We start from the raw sequence: 19,275 nt of genomic DNA on the forward strand, positions 1-19,275 counted from the left end.
GTAGGTCCTTTCTTCTCTTATGTTTCCCACATAGAGAAGTTCCTGTAACATTTGTTGTACAGCTGGTTTGGTGGCGCTGAATTCTCTTAGCTTTTGCTTGTCTGTAAAGCTTTTGATTTCTCCATTGAATCTGAGTGAGATACTTGCCCGGTAGAGTAATCTTGATTGTAGGTTCTTCCCTTTCATCACTTTAAGTATATCATGTCACTCCCTTCTGGCCTGTAGAGTTTCTGCTGAGAAATCAGCTGTTAACCTTATGGGAGTTCCCTTTTATGTTTTTTGTCTTTTTTCCCTTGCGGCTTTCAATAATTTTTCTTTGTCTTTAATTTTTGCCAATTTGATTACTATGTGTCTCGACGTGTTTCTCCTTGGGTTTATTCTGTATGGGACTTTCTGCGCTTCCTGGATTTGGTGGCTATTTACTTTCCCATGTTAGGGAAGTTTTCGACTCTAATCTCTTCAAATATTTTCTCTGGTCCTTTCTCTCTCTCTTCTCCTTCTGGGACCCCCATAATGCGAATGTTGTTGCCTGTAATGTTGTCCCAGAGGTCTCTTAGGGTGTCTTCATTTCTTTTCATTCTTTTTTCTTTATTCTGTTCCGCAGCAGTGAATTCCAGCATTCTGTCTTCCAGGTCACTTATCCATTCTTCTGCCTCAGTTATTCTGCTATTGATTCCTTCTAGTGTAGTTTTCATTTCAGTTATTGTATTGTTGATCTCTGTTTGTTTGTTCTTTAATTCTTCTGGGTCTTTGTTAAACATTTCCTGCATCTTCTTGATCTTTGCCTCCATTCTTTTTCCGAGGTCCTGGATCATCTTCAGTATCATTATTCTGAATTCTTTTTCTGGAAGGTTGCCTATCTCCACTTCATTTAGTTGTTTTTCTGGGGTTTTATCTTGTTCCTTCATCTGGTACATAGCCCTCTGATTTTTCCTCTTGTCTCCATTTCTGTGAATGTGGCTTTTGTTCCACAGGCTGCCAGATTGTAGTTCTTCTTGCTTCTGCTGTGTGCCCTCTGGTGGATGAGGCTATCTAAGAGGCTTGTGCAAGTTTCCTGATGGGAGGGACTGGTGGTGGGTTGAGCTGACTGTTACTCTGGTGGTCAGAGTTCAGTAAAACTTTATTCTGCTTGACTGCTGATGGGTGGGGCTGGGTTCCCTCCCTCTTGGTTGTTTGGCCTGAGGCAACCCAACACTGGAGCCTACGTGGCCTCTTTGGTGGGGCTAATGGCAGACTCTGGGAGGGCTCATGCCAAGGAGTACTTCCCAGAACTTCTGCTGCCAGTGTCCTTGTCCCCACGGTGAGCCACAGCCACCCCCTGCCTCTGCAGGAGACCCTCCAACACTAGCAGGTTGGTCTGGTTCAGTCTCCCCTGGGGCCACTGCTCTGTCCCCTGGGTCCTGATGCGCACACTACTTTGTGTGTGCCCTCCAAGAGTGGAATCTCTGTTTGTCCCAGTCCTGTCGAAATCCTGCAGTCAAATCCCACTAGCCCTCAAAATCTGATCCTCTAGGAATTCCTCCTCATGTTGCCGGATTCCCAGGTTCGAAGCCTGACGTGGGGCTCAGAACCTTCACTCCAGTGGGTGGACTTCTGTGGTATAAGTGTTCTCCTTTCTGTGAGTCACCCACCCAGCAGTTATGGGATTTGATTTTACTGTGATTGCGCCCCTCGTACCGTCTCATTGTGGCTTCTCCTTTGTCTTTGGATGTGGGGTATCTATTTTGTTGAGTTCCATTGTCTTCCTGTCGATGATTGTTCAGCAGCTAGTTGTGATTCTGGTGTTCTCACAAGAGGGGGTGAGAGCACATCCTTCTACTCTGCCATCTTGGTTCAGGGCCCCAGATTTTTATCTATTATAATTTTTACTTATTCTTTCCTTCTATAGCAGCATAGAATGATTCCGTTCAGGAAGAATGTGGGTGTTTACTATTCTCCTCGCTGGTGATCTAGTTTGAAATGATAAAATTATTCAACTTAAAGGAACTTAAGATCATCTAGGCTGACCTCATAATTTTGCTCCCGAGTTCCGGAGAGATTAATTTGCTAACATGGAGTGACTCACCTGGCTAGTAACAGAGCAGGGAGGTCTGTGGCAGCCTAATGCAGGGCTCTTTCCACAATAGCTTCTCAAATGTGTCACGACAGCCATCATGTCTCCCATTATTTTCTCCATGACTTTCAGTGGTTCCTCTTCTGTTAAGGCTTCTGGGCTCCTTGTTTTCAGTACACTTTTGAGTTCTCTCTAATTTGTCAGTGTTTTAAACGTATGGCATTTGGGATGCAACCTAGTGCTTCAGGCAGGGTCCAGCCAGCACATGGCAGATGGTTATTTTAGTAAAAATTTGGAAAGCAATCCTATTTAGAAGGCAAATGAACTATTAATATGCAGTGGCCCTCATACCACCTTCCACCTTTCTCCTCATGTTTCTCAGGAGTCAGCACCACCAAGTTCTTTTTGTTTGCTCTTGGTAAAGCTCTCTAAAGAGCCCCCTTAATTAGTATCTTTCATTTTCCTGTTTGTACCCCCTTGTCTTTTATCTTGTTAAGACCCATATAAGAAAAGCTTTCTGAAAGACTGTTTTTAATGAACTAAATTTGTTTATTTTTAATTTTTATTAATTTTATTTATTTTTATTTGTTTATTTGCACTAGATTGTTTCACGTACTTACTCTATTCTGATTTTCTGACAGAGACTGCATCCATGTCCTGTAAATATACCAGATTTAGATAGGCAGCAAAGCTGTTAGATACATGAATAGTTGTTCTACTGTCCTTTAGAGCATTTAACGACAGCCCACTTTGATCTCTGTGCCAGTGCAGCTAAAATTGGTGTTTGTAGGGCAGAAATGCTTTTCTTTTCCTTCGTAACTGATTCTTGTTGCAAAGTCAGGGGATTTGAGTCATTATTAGAAAGCATTCGGACGGGGGTGGGCTGTGGTCTGTGTTAGCCTCAGACTCCCTTTTCTTTTGAAGGTGTTCTCAATTTTGCTATCAATTTCAAGATTCTGTAGTGGCCAGCAATACCCTAAGTGATATACTGGCAGATGAAATTAGACTGGGGGATAACTTAGAGACACACCTAACACAGTGTCATGTCATTGCCCCATCAGTCATCCCTAAACAAGACAAATCAGAGTATTTCATTTCCAAATAGATCACTTGAGCATTCTCTCCCTTTGTTTAGCTTACCAAATAGGTAGGAGATGGAAGTAAAGATAAATTTATATGTACTTTGAAACACACTTTCTAGATTCTCTAATTTGATAGGATTGTATAGGTTTTCTTTCCTTGATGAGTAGATTCCATTATTTTCTTCACTTTCTGAAGTTGAGCGAGCCGTCGAAAAGTCTCATTCTACAGCCTTCTTTGAATATGCCCTTATTAGCTAGCATTGTAGGCAAGTGAAGAGTGTAAATATTCTGTAAATATTATTTTGTGTGTAGCACCTTTCCCTCAGTTGTAATTCTGTTTTTCTCCTCAGTTTTCATGCTGAATTATACTGATGGTGCCCAGGTGGAATGAGCACTTGTTTGGCTCTTTTTGATTGATGATTGGTTGGCCCCTGTTCTGCTCTTCAAGTCAACTTCAGCATTTATCATAGTTAATCGGTTCCTTCTTTTTTGTTTTTTTTAAGAATTTCACTTTTTTAAAATTAATTAATTAATTAATTAATTTATTTATATATTTATTTATTTTTGGCTGTGTTGGGTCTTCGTTTCTGTGCGAGGGCTTTCTCTAGTTGCGGCAAGCGGGGGCCACTCTTCATCGCGGTGTGTGGGCCTCTCACTATCGCAGCCTCTCTTGTTGCGGAGCACAGGCTCCAGACGTGCAGGCTCAGTAGTTGTGGCACATGGGCTTAGTTGCTCCGCAGCATGTGGGATCTTCCCAAACCAGGGCTCGAACCTGTGTCCCCTGCATTGGCAGGCAGATTCTCAACCACTGCGCCACCAGGGAAGACCCGATCGGTTCCTTCTTGAAACCTGTCCTCACTTGGCCCCCAGGGTATCAGCCCTGCTCTCTGTTTGCTCCCACCTCACTGGCCACTCCCTTTCAATCTCCTTTGCTGCTTCCTCCAAATCTTCCCAGCTTCTAAATATTGAAATGTGCCAGGCTTAAACCTTAGACTTGCTCCCTTCTCTGTCTACAGTCACTTGCTTGCTGATCTCATCCACTCTCCTAACTTTAATCCCAGGCTGGTTGAAGCTTGGGTCCTTCCCCTGATAGTCTCACATATCTCACTGCCCACGTGACATCTCCAGTTGGCTATCGAAGCTCAAACTCTTCATTCACTTTCATGGCCCACTACAATTAATTCCTTCTCAAGTCATTTGTATCTCAGTAAACGGCAATTCCATCATTCAGTCTAGGCATTCAGGCATAAAAATCTTGGTGTCATCTGTAAATCTTATTTTCTTGCTCTTCAATTTAATCCTTTAGCAAATTCTGCAAGCTTTAACCTTAAAATATTCAAAATCTGACTACCTCTGAATACTTTGATCACTGCCACCCTGCAAGAAGGTACCATTAACTCTCATCTGGATAACTTCAGTAGCCTCATAACCTGTTTTCCCTGGTTCTACTCTTGCCCCCTCCCTTCATCATCTGTTCTCTATACAGCAGCTATAATGATTAAAAAAGAGGAAGAACTCTGGTTCAGGTCACTCCTCTGCTCAGATTCCTCACAGAGTAAAACCACTACATGATTGGGCTCTCCCCTGTCCAACAAACACCCCCATCCCTGCCCTCACTTCCCAGTGTCCTCTTGTTCTCCCCCTACCTAGCTCTCTGCTTCATCTGGTGGCCTCTTGCTGCTCCTCAGATATGGCAAACACACTCTTATCTCAGCATCTTTGCACCTGCCTGGGATGCACGCATCCCCCAGGTACCCTCCATCCTCGTGACTTCTTTCAGGTCGTTGCCTAAAGTCTTCAGAGCGGCCTTGGCTGACTACCTGGTGTAAAGTAACAATGTCTTCCTTCTGTCCCTCTTTCATTTGCTTCATTTTATCCCCACCTGATGTTTTTATATGTATTTGTGTTTGTTTCTACTGAAACAAAACAAGGGCAGAGATTTTGTCTGTTTGGTCCACTGCTGCATAGCTGACCTAGAACAGCGTCTCACACATAGTAGACACTCAGTATTTGTGTTATTATTTATGTGTTTGTTTAGGCTGCACCATGTGGCCCGCGGGATCCCAGTTTCCCGACCAGGGACTGAACCCGGGCCGTGGCAGTGAAAGCACTGAGTCCCAACCGGGGAATTCCCAGTATTTGTGGAATAAATAAATAAATATCATCTGAAGTTAAAAATATTTAAAAAGTGAATTTGAAAACAAATTGTGTGGTTTTAGCATAGAATTAAGTGGGCATGTCAATGGAATGGAATAAATAGCCAGAAAAAGATTTTTACTTATGTAAAATATTAATATATAATAAAGAAATTATCACCTATTAGTAGGGAAGTGATGGGTTATTTCCGGTGATCAGCAGACATTTTCTGTGAAGATTGTGATAGTTTTTCAGGCTACTATCACAGCTCTTATAACAATTACTAAAGGGAAAGGAGTCATAGACAATATATAAATAAATAGATATGGCTAGATTTGACCCATGATAGTTTGCCTACCCCTTGATTATTAAATTAATAATAATAAACTCCATTAGGGTTGCGATTTTTATATATTTTGTTGTTGATCCATCCACTGATGGATCCCAGGTACACAGAATGTCCTTGGCATGGAATATGGGCATTCAATAAAAATTGTTGATTTGAACTAAATCAAAATGACATTTGAAGACCCTGGCTATTTGGGGTGAAATGAACTCAGTTCATGTCCTCACATCATACATTAGCGTAAATTGCAATAGATTTTAGAGATAAATGTGAAATGATAAAAATGGTTGGAAGTGTAGGTGGATATTTGTCTGTCTTTGGATGAGAGTTATTTTTAAGCATAAGAGCAATAGATGAAATTAGCTAAGGAAAAAACGTTTCACTATTTGAAAATTTAAAACTTAAGTATATAAAAACATCATAAAAATAAAAGAACATCAAAATAGAAAAAGTTACTCTACATTAAAAAAAAGCTAATAACCTTTATACAAAGAACATATAAATAGATAGATAGATAGATCAGAAAAGCACTATAACAATCTAATGCTAATATGAGCCAAATGCAGGCATTCATGATTTATAGAGGAGGACATACAAGTAAATCCCTGAGAAAATAGTCGACTGTTAATAATTTTAAGAAAATACAAAGGAAAATAAGATCTAATTTCTAACTGTCAAAGTTTAAGAGTAAAAAGATAAAAGTAAAACGATAATATTAAATGTTGGTTCACATACCTTGCTGATGAGAGTAAATTTATGCTTTTTGAAAAGCATTTTGGTAGTACATTAAAAAAAGCCTTCATACCTTTTTAATGTGTCAAGTAATTTACCTTCCAAGAATCTGTCCTTAGGAAATAATTAGAAATGATATCAAGGATTTATGGGCAAGGAAGTTCAACATACTTTTATAATAAAATACAGTAGGAAAGAGTTTACATATTTAATAATAGAGAAATGGTTCAACAAATTATGATATATCTATAAGATTGAAGTTATAGTATCACTGATTATTTTTTGAAGATTTTTAATGATATGAGAAGTGCTAATGATTGAGTGATGAGTATTAAAAGCGGAATCAAAAACTGGTTATCCAGAATTATTTCCATTATGTAAAATATATAGGAGCAAAAAGATTAGAAGAAAAGATTCCAAGATGTTAACCATGGTTTTGTTTGGATTTTAAGATTATGGATAATTTTTGTTTTCCATTTTGTATTTTTCTATTTTTCACAGGGTTCCTACAGTTAATATTTTTCTTAACATCAGTATATATTACCTTTTAAAAAAATGAATTTAAAATTCTAAGAAAGTGTAGGCAGAGGTGACTCACATAAAAAGGAGATATTAAAAGCGAATGTTTGGAAAAGTTTTGGCCTCATAAATAAAGGAATGCAAATTAAAATAAATATGAGGTATCACCTCAGATATTTATAAGAACATTTTTACTGCCTATGAGGAATAAAAAAATGATTTTTAAGATTTGTATTCCGTGGTCTGTATGATCAAAAGTATATTACTGGCGAGAGCTGCCCTATCCGTTAGGGTAGCAACTTGCCACATTTAAATTTAAATTTTAATTAGATAAAATAAAATTTAAAAAACCATTTCAAGTGCTCAATAAGCACATGTCTAGTGGTTACTATCTTGGACATCCCAGATATAGAAGATTTCCATCATTGCCGAAAGTCCTCTTGGACAGGGCTGCTCCAGTGTATATATGATAACTTATTTAACCCCATCTGTCATCTTTGGAAGAGTAACAGTCACTTTTAGAGCAGAAGAGAGAAGGGACATCATATATACAAGGGGAGAAATCTCAGAAATAATTATATCTAGAAATTACGCTTAATGTTTATTTGTTCAAGCAATAATTTTAAATACCTACTATGTGCTAAGGTACTGCATGTGCAGTGGGGAGCAAGACAGAGCAGCTCCTGGTGTCTAGGGACTTATATTCTAATGGTGGAGACAGATTTTTACTTGCTCTTCCCCCAGAAACCTCCATGGCTATTTCCTCACTTCCTTCGGTTCTTTGTTAAAATGTTACCTTATACAGAGAAGTTCTCCAAGCAATTTAGATAAAATAGTAATCCTTCCCCGTACCTACTCCTCCTGCTGTATTGCCTGCACTACTTGCTCTTTATTTTTCTGAAAGTCTATTTATTTGCTCTATTTTTACCACTTATACGTTTGTTAATTTGTATATGGTGTGTCTCTCTTGAATTAGAATCAGAGTTCCAGTAGAGTAGGGACTTTGTTTGGTTTGGTTCACTGTTCTAACTCCTAGTCTAATAGTTTTAATTTAACAATTTATGTCCCTAAGTGATAGTCCATGAAATTTTACAGATACGTAGTAAAATTCATCTGGAAGCAGAAAAGGGAAGATATTTCAAAAGGTGATTTTTTTTTTTTTCTTGGAAAGGACAATGAAGGTAGACTTGTTTTTCCAGTGTAAAACACATTACAAATTGAAAATCATTTCATTCTTATAGAATTGAATTAAAATACTTAAAAAATAATGATACATGGAGTATACCAGAGATAGGAGGAGAGATTTAAACAGTGATTAGTGATACACTATAAGATAAAATTCAAGTAACCTGAGAGTGAGGCAAGAAATTACTATTAAATCAGTGTTTGGAGGACAGTTGGATATCAGTATGGACAAAAACTAATCAGAATGCATAAATCAGGTCACCTACAGCAGCAAATTCAGATAGCTTAAAAAGTTAAGTAGGAGTCAAGATGTGGATGGAGATGGGAGAAGGACTCCCAAAAAAAAGCTAGAACAAAAATGTACAGAATATTCTTTTCTTTTGTGGAAGGGATTTTTCCTTCTTTATATTAAACAAATGGAAATGACCCAAATAAAAAAAAATAGTGCCTGAATGCTAAAAATTATTTTACACCATGAAATGTAATGAAAGGAATATTCTGAAGAGTCAGAATGTGAAAATACATGTGAAATGACTGCTGAAAAGTTTATTATGTAAAATATGTTTACTGATACGTAATATAGAGTCATTATCCATGTTTCATTTTAAAGTGGTTTAGAGGGTTTGAATCATCTCTACGTGACAAAATATAGACATGAAATTATTATGTGAGAAATGCCCTGCCTTGTTAGCAATGTCAGAAATGCCAGATAAAATAACTTTTAGGTATCATTAAACTGGCAAAAATAATTATAATTTACAGAGATAACAGTTCTAGCAGCAAACACATGGCACACTCCAAGAGGTGTGGGAAGGGTTAAAGGAACCAGCAGTGACAGGGAAGCATCCAGGAATTGGTAACAATGCAAAGCTATTTCCACCCCAGGCCTGAAGGGGCAAGGGTGGCACCAGTGCTACCAGAGCCCAGAGAGAACTTGGAGACATTGCAGAAGGGCTCCAGCAGAAGCTATACCCAGAGACACAGACACTGCTGAAGCCTCAACGAGGAGAATGGAGATGGGGATGCAGGTAGAGGCAGAGGCAGAGTAGGTACCTGACTTCTTTCTCTTCCACTCTGTGATCTCCTGTCAGTGCCTCGCATCAGCTGAACCTAACCAGAGCCCGAAAGCCGGAGCTAGTGGATGGTAATGAAGGAACATCCTGTGTATGCACAGATAGGTTGTTGATATCATTGTAAATTTATTATTTTAGAGGATGAGCCCAGCAAGTAGTACAGAACTGTCTATACACCCTCATCTGGTGATTCCTCTTTTGGTGAAATATACCCCCAAAATCTGAAAAGTAAAAATAATAATTTTGCATAATCCTGTATAATAGCAATAATCGGGGGGCGGGGGGGGGGAATCACATAAAAGACTTGCAAGAAAGAAATAGCTAAGAAAATAAGAAAATGATTTGTATTTTTTAGCTACGTATACCTAAACTCATTCCAAAAATGGATTAAAGCATGATGGTGCATTAGAGTGATGGAATAAATATAGCGTTTTGAAAAAAGTGTTTAAATAATGATGGCACGTGGGAATGTTTGATAGGAAATAATGGTATGTGAATAATATCTGCAAACAGATAGAAACTTTAAAAATACATGTATTACACATAAAAATTAATTTAATATGATGAAATTTTATTTGAGCCATTTCTAATCTTTATTGGAAAGAAACAGTAAAAATAAATAAAAGACAAGATAAAGAAATATTGCTAATAATTAGGTTCCTTATTTCCTGAAAAGTTTTTAAGGACTTTAATTTAAAAAGTGGCTTCCTTATCTCTTGCCTGTCCATAATATTACAGTGTAAGATACAGGCTCTAGAGGTGAAAAAGTTGTCATTCATCTGGGGCATAAAAAGTATCTTGAACATTATTTGAATTTCTTGTACAAATGAATTGAGGAATAGGTTCCACGGAGTTGTGTAAACCCAGAATTTCCACGACCAGGATTTTGAGGAAAGCCTTCATCTAGAAGTATTATAGATAACTTTTATTAATTAATCCACTGACTAAAGCAAATCTGTGGGGTTCTTTAGCAAATGATCAGTTGCAGGTAATGTAGTGTGATTCTTCTACAGTAGCTCCAGAAAGCCCCGTTCAATTGTGTGAAATGTCACTGGATGAGGAAGAAGCTTCCCTGGGCTGGTTATGGTAGAATTGTTCAACTACTTACTCAACTTTAATATATTTTTTTCCTATGTATCAGAAAAATTCACCATAAAAGCCAGTGCTGAAAGATACTAAATGAAATAAATCCTACTTAATATCCATCATGGGAAAATCAATTTTATATTAGATCTGGGACCACATTAAATTTTAATCTGAGGTTTAATATTCCACAAATAGAGTCTAACCCTTAGTTAAACTAAGATAAAATGAGTCCTTTCTTATTCCCTCTTATTCTTTCATTTTAAAAAAATTAATTGGTTCATTCTATTCACATTTATTGAACATTTTGTATTTACCACGCATTATGTTATGTGCTGAAACAATATAAAAGATAACATAACTTGACATAATTTATTTTCTTTAATTGCATCGTCCTCTACAGTAACTATGGGATTAGACACACTAAAAACCTTTTAGTTCTGATAACACCCCTGTCAGGTAGGTGTCATTTAATAGATGGGGAAAAAGTGAGCTGCCCCTGACGGGAAGCGACTTAGAAGCAAAACAGACCCTGTGCTCTTTCTTCTCTCTCCATTCAGCAAACACTGTTATTTTCCAAACTGAAACATTGGGACACATGGTTTGAGGAGGGAGTTTTTGGTGATTTTATTTGCGTGCAGGGTTTTAAAGCAATGTCAGATTAAATTACGTTTCCTTACTCTTGATTAATCACCTATTGAAAAGAATAAAAAACTTACATAAAAATTCGAATTGTCTAAGAACATCTGGAACATCTGGCCACCATACTGACCCACTGTAATCTTGTGGATATTTAAACATTCTTACTCTGCCCAGTTCTTGAGTCTTTCCTCACACCCTATGTTCTCCCTCACTCACTTCTTTTTTTATCTCCGTGTTCTTTTTTTTTCACCACCCAACTTTTTTTCATTCGGTTTTAATCGTGTATCTTAGCTTTTGCAATTTGTCAACCCTGACATGTTTGGAAATTTACAGTTTGTTTAGCAGAATGACCAATTACAGCCTCATTTAATCCCACATAAAGGTCAGAGCCCATGTTCTTTGCTGATGTTCCCTTTGCTCTAGTGTCCTGTCTTCTTGCTTAGCCAACTCTGAGAAGAAGGCACGAACACACCCTCCATGCTTCCCAGATAATCTGGGGACGAACAAGTCAAAATCGCTGGCAAAGGTTTGACCTCTTCTTATCTTTCTGTTTTCCTCTCCAAATATTTTCTGTTTGCATCCTCCAATCTGAGCCAGGTATTAGAGGTGAAAATGTATAGAGATATGAGCCACCATTAATCACCTTCACCACTTTCTGGTACTTATAATGACTGTTTCCTCTTTGATTTCCTCACATCAAGTGGAAAAGTATTTTCCAGCAAAGCTAGGCTTGAGGATGGAGGGAGAAGGTTCTGTGCAGGAGGAGGGAGAAGCAGATCTGGAAGAAGGGGCTGGGGTCTGTGAAAGAATTCTGGCCCAAGGATGAAATGGCAACCAAACTTAAAGGTGAAACTACTACAGAATGATAAACTTTGAATGGATTTCAGGCAGAAATTCTTTTTTAAGTATATTTATTTAGTTATTTAATTATTTATTGGCTGCATCGGGTCTTGGTTGTGGCATGCGGGATCTTTCATTGCGGTGCAGGGCTCTTCATTTTGGTGCGCAGGCTTCTCTTTAGTTGTGGCATGCAGGTTTTCTCTTCTCTAGTTGTGGCGTGCGGGCTCCAGAGCACGTGGGCTCAGTAGCTGCAGCACGTGGGCTTAGTTGCCCCACGGCATGTGAGATCTTAGTTCCCCGACCAGGGATCGAACCCGTCTCCCCTGCATTGGAAGGCGGATTCTTTACCACTGGACCACCAGGGAAGTCCCAGAAATGTTTTTATTCAAAGCAACTTTCAAAAGCAGAAGAAATGTTATAAACAACCATTTCAGGACAATTGTTAGAAGGTTCCAGTATTGATTTATAATTCAAAGATGTGCTAGAACACATTGAGTTGTTGTGTTTTTCTCTCCAGGTTTGCAACACAACTACAGACAGGAAACACGCAGACACCTTTTTGGAGAAGTGTGTTACTGAGTCAATAATGAACATTGTGAGCGGCTTTTTTAATTCTCCCTTTTCAGACAACAGTACCAGCCTGCAGGTAATATAAACAAACATGTACAAAAGAAGTCTGTCACACAGAATTTCTGTACCTTATTTGAGTGTAGAAAACTTTAATAGGCCAGGAAGTCCTTTCCTACACTTCTCAAGATCACTTTTCTTTCCTATTATTTACTATTATGCCCCTTTCTGAGTTTCCCAAACTTTATTTTAAATAAAGAGGCTCCATCTTCAAACTGAATTATTTTTGCTCTCCCTCTAAGCAAAATAGGAACTTTCATATCTATAGATCGACTGCCAAGTGTCGAAATAACTGATAATGATTCTTTAAATGGATAGACATTTTGACTCAATAATTCCAGTTTAGTAAATCCTGAAGGAGTTAGCAGGGATTTATATACTAAGATTTTCACTGAAGTGTTTATAATACTTAAAAATTGACATCAACCTTAAATGTCCACAAACAGAGGAATAGCTAAATAAATTATGGTATATCTGTAGATGGCTTATTATATAACAATTAAAAATCATGTTTTAAAAGAAAAATTGATGCCTAAGGAAAATGATCATGAAGCAATATGAAGTGAAACAGGCCACAAAATTGCATCATAATATCATCCAGGTTTGTGCGTGTAAAGAATATATGTGCATATATACATAAGAAAACTCAGGAAGTAATTATCTTAAAAATGTTGATACTATTATCTCTCCATGTTAGGATTATTGGTGATTTTCATTTGTATGGTTGCCAAATATTCTACAGTGATTGTGTATTGCTCTTATAAAAGTATTATTTCAGTTATACTTTTTTTAGGGAAAACTTTCGAATGAACTATGAGAATCATGTAAAATTGTTTTTGTAGGTCAAAATTGTTGTCTCCTCTACTTGCTGATCATATGAAACCAAAACATACAATCAGTGAAACAAACAAACCCAAAATGCCTGCTCTATTTATACTCGGAAATAAACCAGAGATTGTAAAAATATATTTAAATCCATGTCATTGGTTTCAAGAAATGCCATATTGCAATCATTGTTGCTTATGTTGTGGGCATCCATGTACAATGCTTGGTGTCAGTCTATTTATCTCTTGTAAAAATAAAATACAGTGTGTGTGTGTGTGTGTGTGAAAAAAAATAAAAATAAATAAATAAAAATTAAAATAAAAAAAAAGAAGAAATGGCATATTTTCCTGATTAAGAATATAGTTAAAATAATCAATTTTCTGTAGTGTCTGGTGTGGTGGCTGTCATGAGATGGGTACAAAATAAATATTTGTTGAGTGAGATGTTCATTAAGTAGCGCTGAAACTTAAAAGGCAAGACTGTATTTTATTTTGGTGGGCCTTTTTTGATAATGCATAGATACTGCATCAGGAGTGTTAATGGTTTAGTGACCTGTTTGCCTCTTTTCTTTCTGTTCTCAGACACATCAGCCAGTTTTTATTCAGCTGCTCCAGTCTGCCTTCAGAATTTACAATTGCACCTGGCCCAATCCAGCACAGAAAGCCTCGGTGGAGTCCTGTATCAGAACTTTGGCTGAAGTGGGTAAGTCAGAGTGTCGGATTTTACTTATTTTCACATTCTGTGAAAGAAATCAGGCTTTTGGCTAATAGGCAATACAAGTAGCTTTCCAGTTTTCAACTTAAAAAGAGAGCAGGTGTGGTTTCTGTAAAGCTGAAGATCAGTGATCAGCAAATGACTCTGAAACTGCATCCTTTTTGGGAGGGGAATATAATTGTTATATTTCTTCTTTTTAAATATTTTAAAATATATTTATTTATTTTTAAATTATTATATTTCTAACCTTAAATTTAATATTGCATATGGTGCTTTAATATAGCTCAGTAAGATATTACACAAATGAGTTTAGTTTAATTGTTATCTCAGATTTCATTATGGAATTGTCTTGTCTGTTAAGTAGCCTGATTTATTAACATCTTCATGTAGCAGGAGGACTTTCTGAGGGGTTTTTAGTTTTCTAATTTTGTGTGAAATTCGTCAGTATTCATTGAGGCTCTGTTATGCATACAAGGCTTCAGAAATTCCAAATAAAATGGAATGCAAGGGGATAACAGCTAAGGGAAGGTTAGTACATTGTAGGAAGAATTTCTCATAGAGTCCTCTTTTTTTTTTTTAATAAAGTTAATTAGGGCTGTCAGAAAGGAGGAGGGAAAAGAAATATAGACTGGGCTGGACTTCAAAAAACAAACAGAGGAGCTGGATCATTCTCTCAACTAGAGGTGGTTCTGCAGGCATCGGGAAGGGCAGCTTATAGTGTGTTTCATTATCGTGGTCATCATCACTGCTGACAGTTGTCAGTGCACACCATTTGCAATGCTAAGCAATTCACACGTATTATCTCATTTAATCCTTAGGTAGGCTCGTTGATTATTTACATTTTACAGTTGAGGAAACAGAATTATCTAGATTAGGTAACTTGGCCAGGGTTATGATATGTGCTCAGTAAATATTTGATAAATGAATAAATGGTTTAACTAATTAGTGACCACGTAAAATATTTTTAGTCTTTTCTCCCCATCTGCAGTTTGGTTTAAGTAATTGAATATTAACAAACTTTAATGATGGTGCAATTTTAATTTGAGTACATTCAAAAGCAGTTATAACCCAAGAGGATCAATTGAAAATTATTAGAACTAATAGATTAATACAGTTCATCTAGGTGATTAATTATAAATAAGAATTAAACTTGGTAGACTTTCTATATATCCAAAAGGGAGAAAAAATGTGAAAAAGATATGTCACAACAGCAATAGAAATAGTAATTACTTAAGAGAAAACTTAAGAAACACAAGAGAATAAAATTATATTGCTATTTTGAGGGATATGAAAGATTTTAATAAATGGAGAGTTTTATACTATTTCTGGATTTAAAAATTCAACGTGTAAGGATGCCAGTTCTCCTCAAAATTATAATTTTAATGCTTTACATCCGAGACCCCTCCTTTGCACACACCCTCCCCTCGTCACGGCCCCGTCGGGCTTAGGCACCCCATGTACGGCCACACCCCACAAAGATGCATCCTCTGGCAGCTTGGCCTTTGCCACCTTCCTGCAGTTCCCACTGGTTGCCACAGGCCATGTCACCCTGCTGCTCTGAGGGGCGGCCTCTCTTCCCGGGTGGCCTCTGAGTCTGTGCTGGGTCACTCGTTTGCATGAATACCCTTATCACCTTTGACATGGTGCCAAGCTGTCCCCTGCCGTGGACGCCCTCCTCGCCCGACTCAAGTCTGATTCTCCACTCCCGGCAGCCGCCTGTGCACATGCCTTCCACTCCTTTCTGGGCTCGAATGCTCTGGACCACCTCGGCCCCTAACGCTCCTTGTCCAGCGCTGGCACTTGACTTTGCTCTGCTCCTCCTCCAGGGTTTAGGACACAATAGTTCAGGAAGGGAAGGGAAGAGATAAAGGAAGAGGCCACCATATGCATTGCCAAAAATAAAGAAGGACACAGAAGAGAACCTACATTTTATTTTAAAAAGTTGCACATAGCAAAATGTCCGGCAGGATATCAATAAAGAAATAACACTGGTATCTCTGGCTGGTGGAATTATAAGTCAAGTCTGGTTCTGTGGTTCTTGCTTTCATGTAACTTCCAAGTTCTTAATAATATACTTTTCAAGTTATGATAAAGCAGTACTAAAAGCATCTTCATTTGGACCAAATCAGCTGGGAAATATACTAACCATCAAAAAATAAAATCTGAAGGAAAAGCAAAGAAATATGATGATGCTATTTATTTTACATAGGAATACATTGTGTTTGCTGCCAAGTATATTTCTGTATTTTACATTTTAAGGCAGTCCTCCCTCTTCTTCATCTTCTTCCTGCTTTCTCTCCCCTGCTCCTCTTCCTCCTCCCCTTTTTTCCTCCTGCTCTTCCTCCCTCAGTACGTAGCAAATGCAATGAGGGAAAACACCAGTCGGCCCCACCCGGGGCACAGAGGGCATGCTGTTCACACCACTTACAAATTGAGAGACGAAGAGCTTTGAGCCACAAGTGAGATTCCATGCCGTGCTTTCCCTCCGAGTTGCAAGTTGCTACATTAGTGGTGTTCCCTGTGTACTCACATCAGCTCTTGCAGAGCAGGATAGCAGAGCTTTGGGGGTTTAAAACAGTCACTGAAACTGGATCAGTCTAAAGATTCTTTCATTCCGTTTTCTACCATATCCTCGACTGTTTATGATTTAACATAATTTAGTCTCTAAATTTTAGTCTCTTTGTATGCTAAAAGACATATGTGATAGGAAGTTTGAAAAATAATTATATCTAAGTCTACAATCAGGGTAGGTTTGGAAGAGTGATGTATTGGTATAAAATCTGTTTTATGTTTGTGAGAATTTTTTTTAATTGAAATATAGTTGATTTACAATGTTTCAGGTATATAGCAAAGTGATTCAGTTATACATAAATATACATATTCTTTTTCATATTCTTTTCCATTCTGGTTTATTATAGGATACTGAATATAGTTCCCTGTGCTATATAGTCGGATCTTGTTGGTTATCTATTTTATATATAGTACTGTGTATCTGTTAATCCCAAACTCCTAATTTATCCCTCTGTTACCCCTTTCCCCTTTGGTAAACATACATTTGTTTTCTCTGTCTGTGAGTCTGTTTCTGTTTTGTAAATAAGTTCATTTGTGTCCTATTTTAGATTCCACATAGAAGTGATATCAAATGATATTTGTCTCTCCCTGTCTGACTTACTTCACTTAGTATGATAATCTCTAGGTCCGTCCATGTTGCTGCAAATGGCAAGCGTGTTTTCTTCTGCTTCCTTGTTTGTCGTTTCCACCTGAACAGTTAGGAAGCCATGGAGATCCCATTCCCGCTATCCCCCGCATTTGTACTTCCCCCTCCTTCTCCTCCATAATGGCCTAGTTTGACCCCTCTTTGCTTCCTGTTTGGACCACTGTAGGCATTCAATGTTCTTTCCTTCTGTCTTTCTTCACTTAAATAAATCTGCTATCAGAATAATCTTCTTGAAGTGAAATTCTCTCTGTTGGTTCAAAAACATCAACAACAAAGCCCTCAGCCTTCAGCAGCATACCTTTGTCTAACAAACTAAGGATGGATTCCTCTTCGCAATGTTTGTGGCCTCCACAGCCCTCCCTCCTCTTTTGACCTTGCTCACTGCTTCTCACCCCTGCCCAGCAAACTGAGCTATTATGCCCCAGGCATTGCTCACACTATAACTTTCTTTCTCCAATTTCCACCATTGCCATCTCTCAGCATCTTTTCCATTACTCAGAAAAATTCTTTGTTCAAATTCCTCCATAAAAGCCATTTCTGACTCGCAGGTCCAGATCTGAACTCACCCCCATTTGACCATTTATACTTTTCTTATGGTCTTTACTGTGTCCTAGCTTACATCATAGGTATTAATCTACTAGATTTTGAGGAACAGTGACTATGAAGTATCTGTCAAAAAGACATTAATAAAAGCTATTGTCTAGGATAAAAAAGGTGAAAAGCAAATTCTGCTTTGCGATGGGTAGACCACATCTTTTTTTATTTGTTGATGGATGCCCTTTATGGAAAAGCACATAACCAAAATGAAAGGCATTCAGAAGTGAGCATCCATAGTAGTAAAGGAATCTAAACCCATCTCACCTGTGTAGTGATTGAAAACATTTGAAATATTTAGACAAAGAAAAGAAATCCAAGGGGGAACATAATTATTTTCCAACATTTCAAGGTGCGAATGGACTTCTTTTACAGGTTCCCAGGAATAGGATTATAATTAACATATGGTAGCTGCAAGAGGCAGATTTTTGTCCCATTGTAAAGAATAACTATTTTACAGTTAGTAATCTTAAAACCTTGGGAGTCACATATGATTCTTCCCGTTTGTTCACTTGCATTAAATACAATAGCAAGTTCTATTGGTTCCACTTCTAAAATACATCTTTTTGTGTTCTCTTGTGGGGCACCCTTGTCCAAATACACCGTAATCTGACATGGATTACAGAAGAGTCTCCTTACTGAACTCCCCACCTCGACCCCAGTCTCACTACAGTCCATTCCCTACACAATAATTAGAGTTATCTTAAAATGTAAATTAAACCATACCTTTCACCTATATAGAACTCTCCATTGCGCTGAAGATTCCTGTTCCTTATCATGACTTAGAAAGCCCTTCATCGTCTGAGCTTCGTCTACAACTGCTTTCCCCCATTTCCCTACCCTCAGCTCTGCTTCACCCACACTGGCCTTCATTTCTGTGTCTCATCTACAAGCCTTTTTCTCATCGTAGGGCATTTGCGTGTGCTGTTCCCACTATTTGGATCCTTATCTCCCAGCTGGTCACATGTTCAAAAGTTCAGTGCTCAGTGAAGTGTTCCAGCTCCCCCCATCCTATCTTACTGTCTTAGCACTTATCACTATTTGAAAGCACCTTGTTTGTTTGTTTGTTTGCTTCTTTGTTGTCAGCTTCTCCTATTAGAGTATAATCTATGAAAGCAGGGACTTTGCTTTATTCACTGATCACTACTGCCTAAAAGTGTCTGGTTCTGATGAAGCCGGTTTATGAATGTTCTTGACTGACAATAATTCATGAGCTAGATATTTCGCAGATAGTGAAATTTAGGCATAGAAAGGTTAAATAACTTGCCCGATTAACAATTAGTTGACTTGGATTTGAAATCCAGGTTCCTCTGAGTGTGAAGTTATGCTCTACCAGGTTGCCCCAGAAGTCGTATCTTAGGAAGCCCTGACATATAAACTAGAACTGTGGCAATTTGGCTTGCTGGTAGGGAGCTGTCTGAAGTTTTATAACTCAGGTGCAAGGTCATTTTTGTGTTTCAGCAACTCTTTAAGAATACAAAGGGGCATTATTATAATTCAAATATGTAAGAATTTATAGTTATAAAACAAATAATATACATATTAAAGAAAAATATTACAAGTCAGGAGAATACTTAGTTTTTATAAAGCAAATTTTCAGTGCATTT

At 37.8% G+C, this 19,275-nt stretch overlaps 1 protein-coding gene across 3 annotated transcripts in view; it reads left to right on the top strand.

The window, feature by feature from the left end:
* Positions 1-19,275, top strand: part of ITPR2 (inositol 1,4,5-trisphosphate receptor type 2) — a 521,140-nt gene that overhangs the window by 261,282 nt on the left and 240,583 nt on the right. For all 3 annotated transcript variants that reach the window (XM_057555894.1, XM_007194868.3, XM_007194867.3), the window contains exons 33-34: positions 12,209-12,337; positions 13,725-13,845. In XM_057555894.1, the coding sequence (XP_057411877.1) occupies positions 12,209-12,337; positions 13,725-13,845 (250 nt within the window). The remainder of the gene's footprint in view (positions 1-12,208; positions 12,338-13,724; positions 13,846-19,275) is intronic.

This window comes from Balaenoptera acutorostrata, chromosome 11 (assembly GCF_949987535.1).
Source record: "Balaenoptera acutorostrata chromosome 11, mBalAcu1.1, whole genome shotgun sequence".
Lineage (NCBI taxonomy): Eukaryota > Metazoa > Chordata > Mammalia > Artiodactyla > Balaenopteridae > Balaenoptera > Balaenoptera acutorostrata.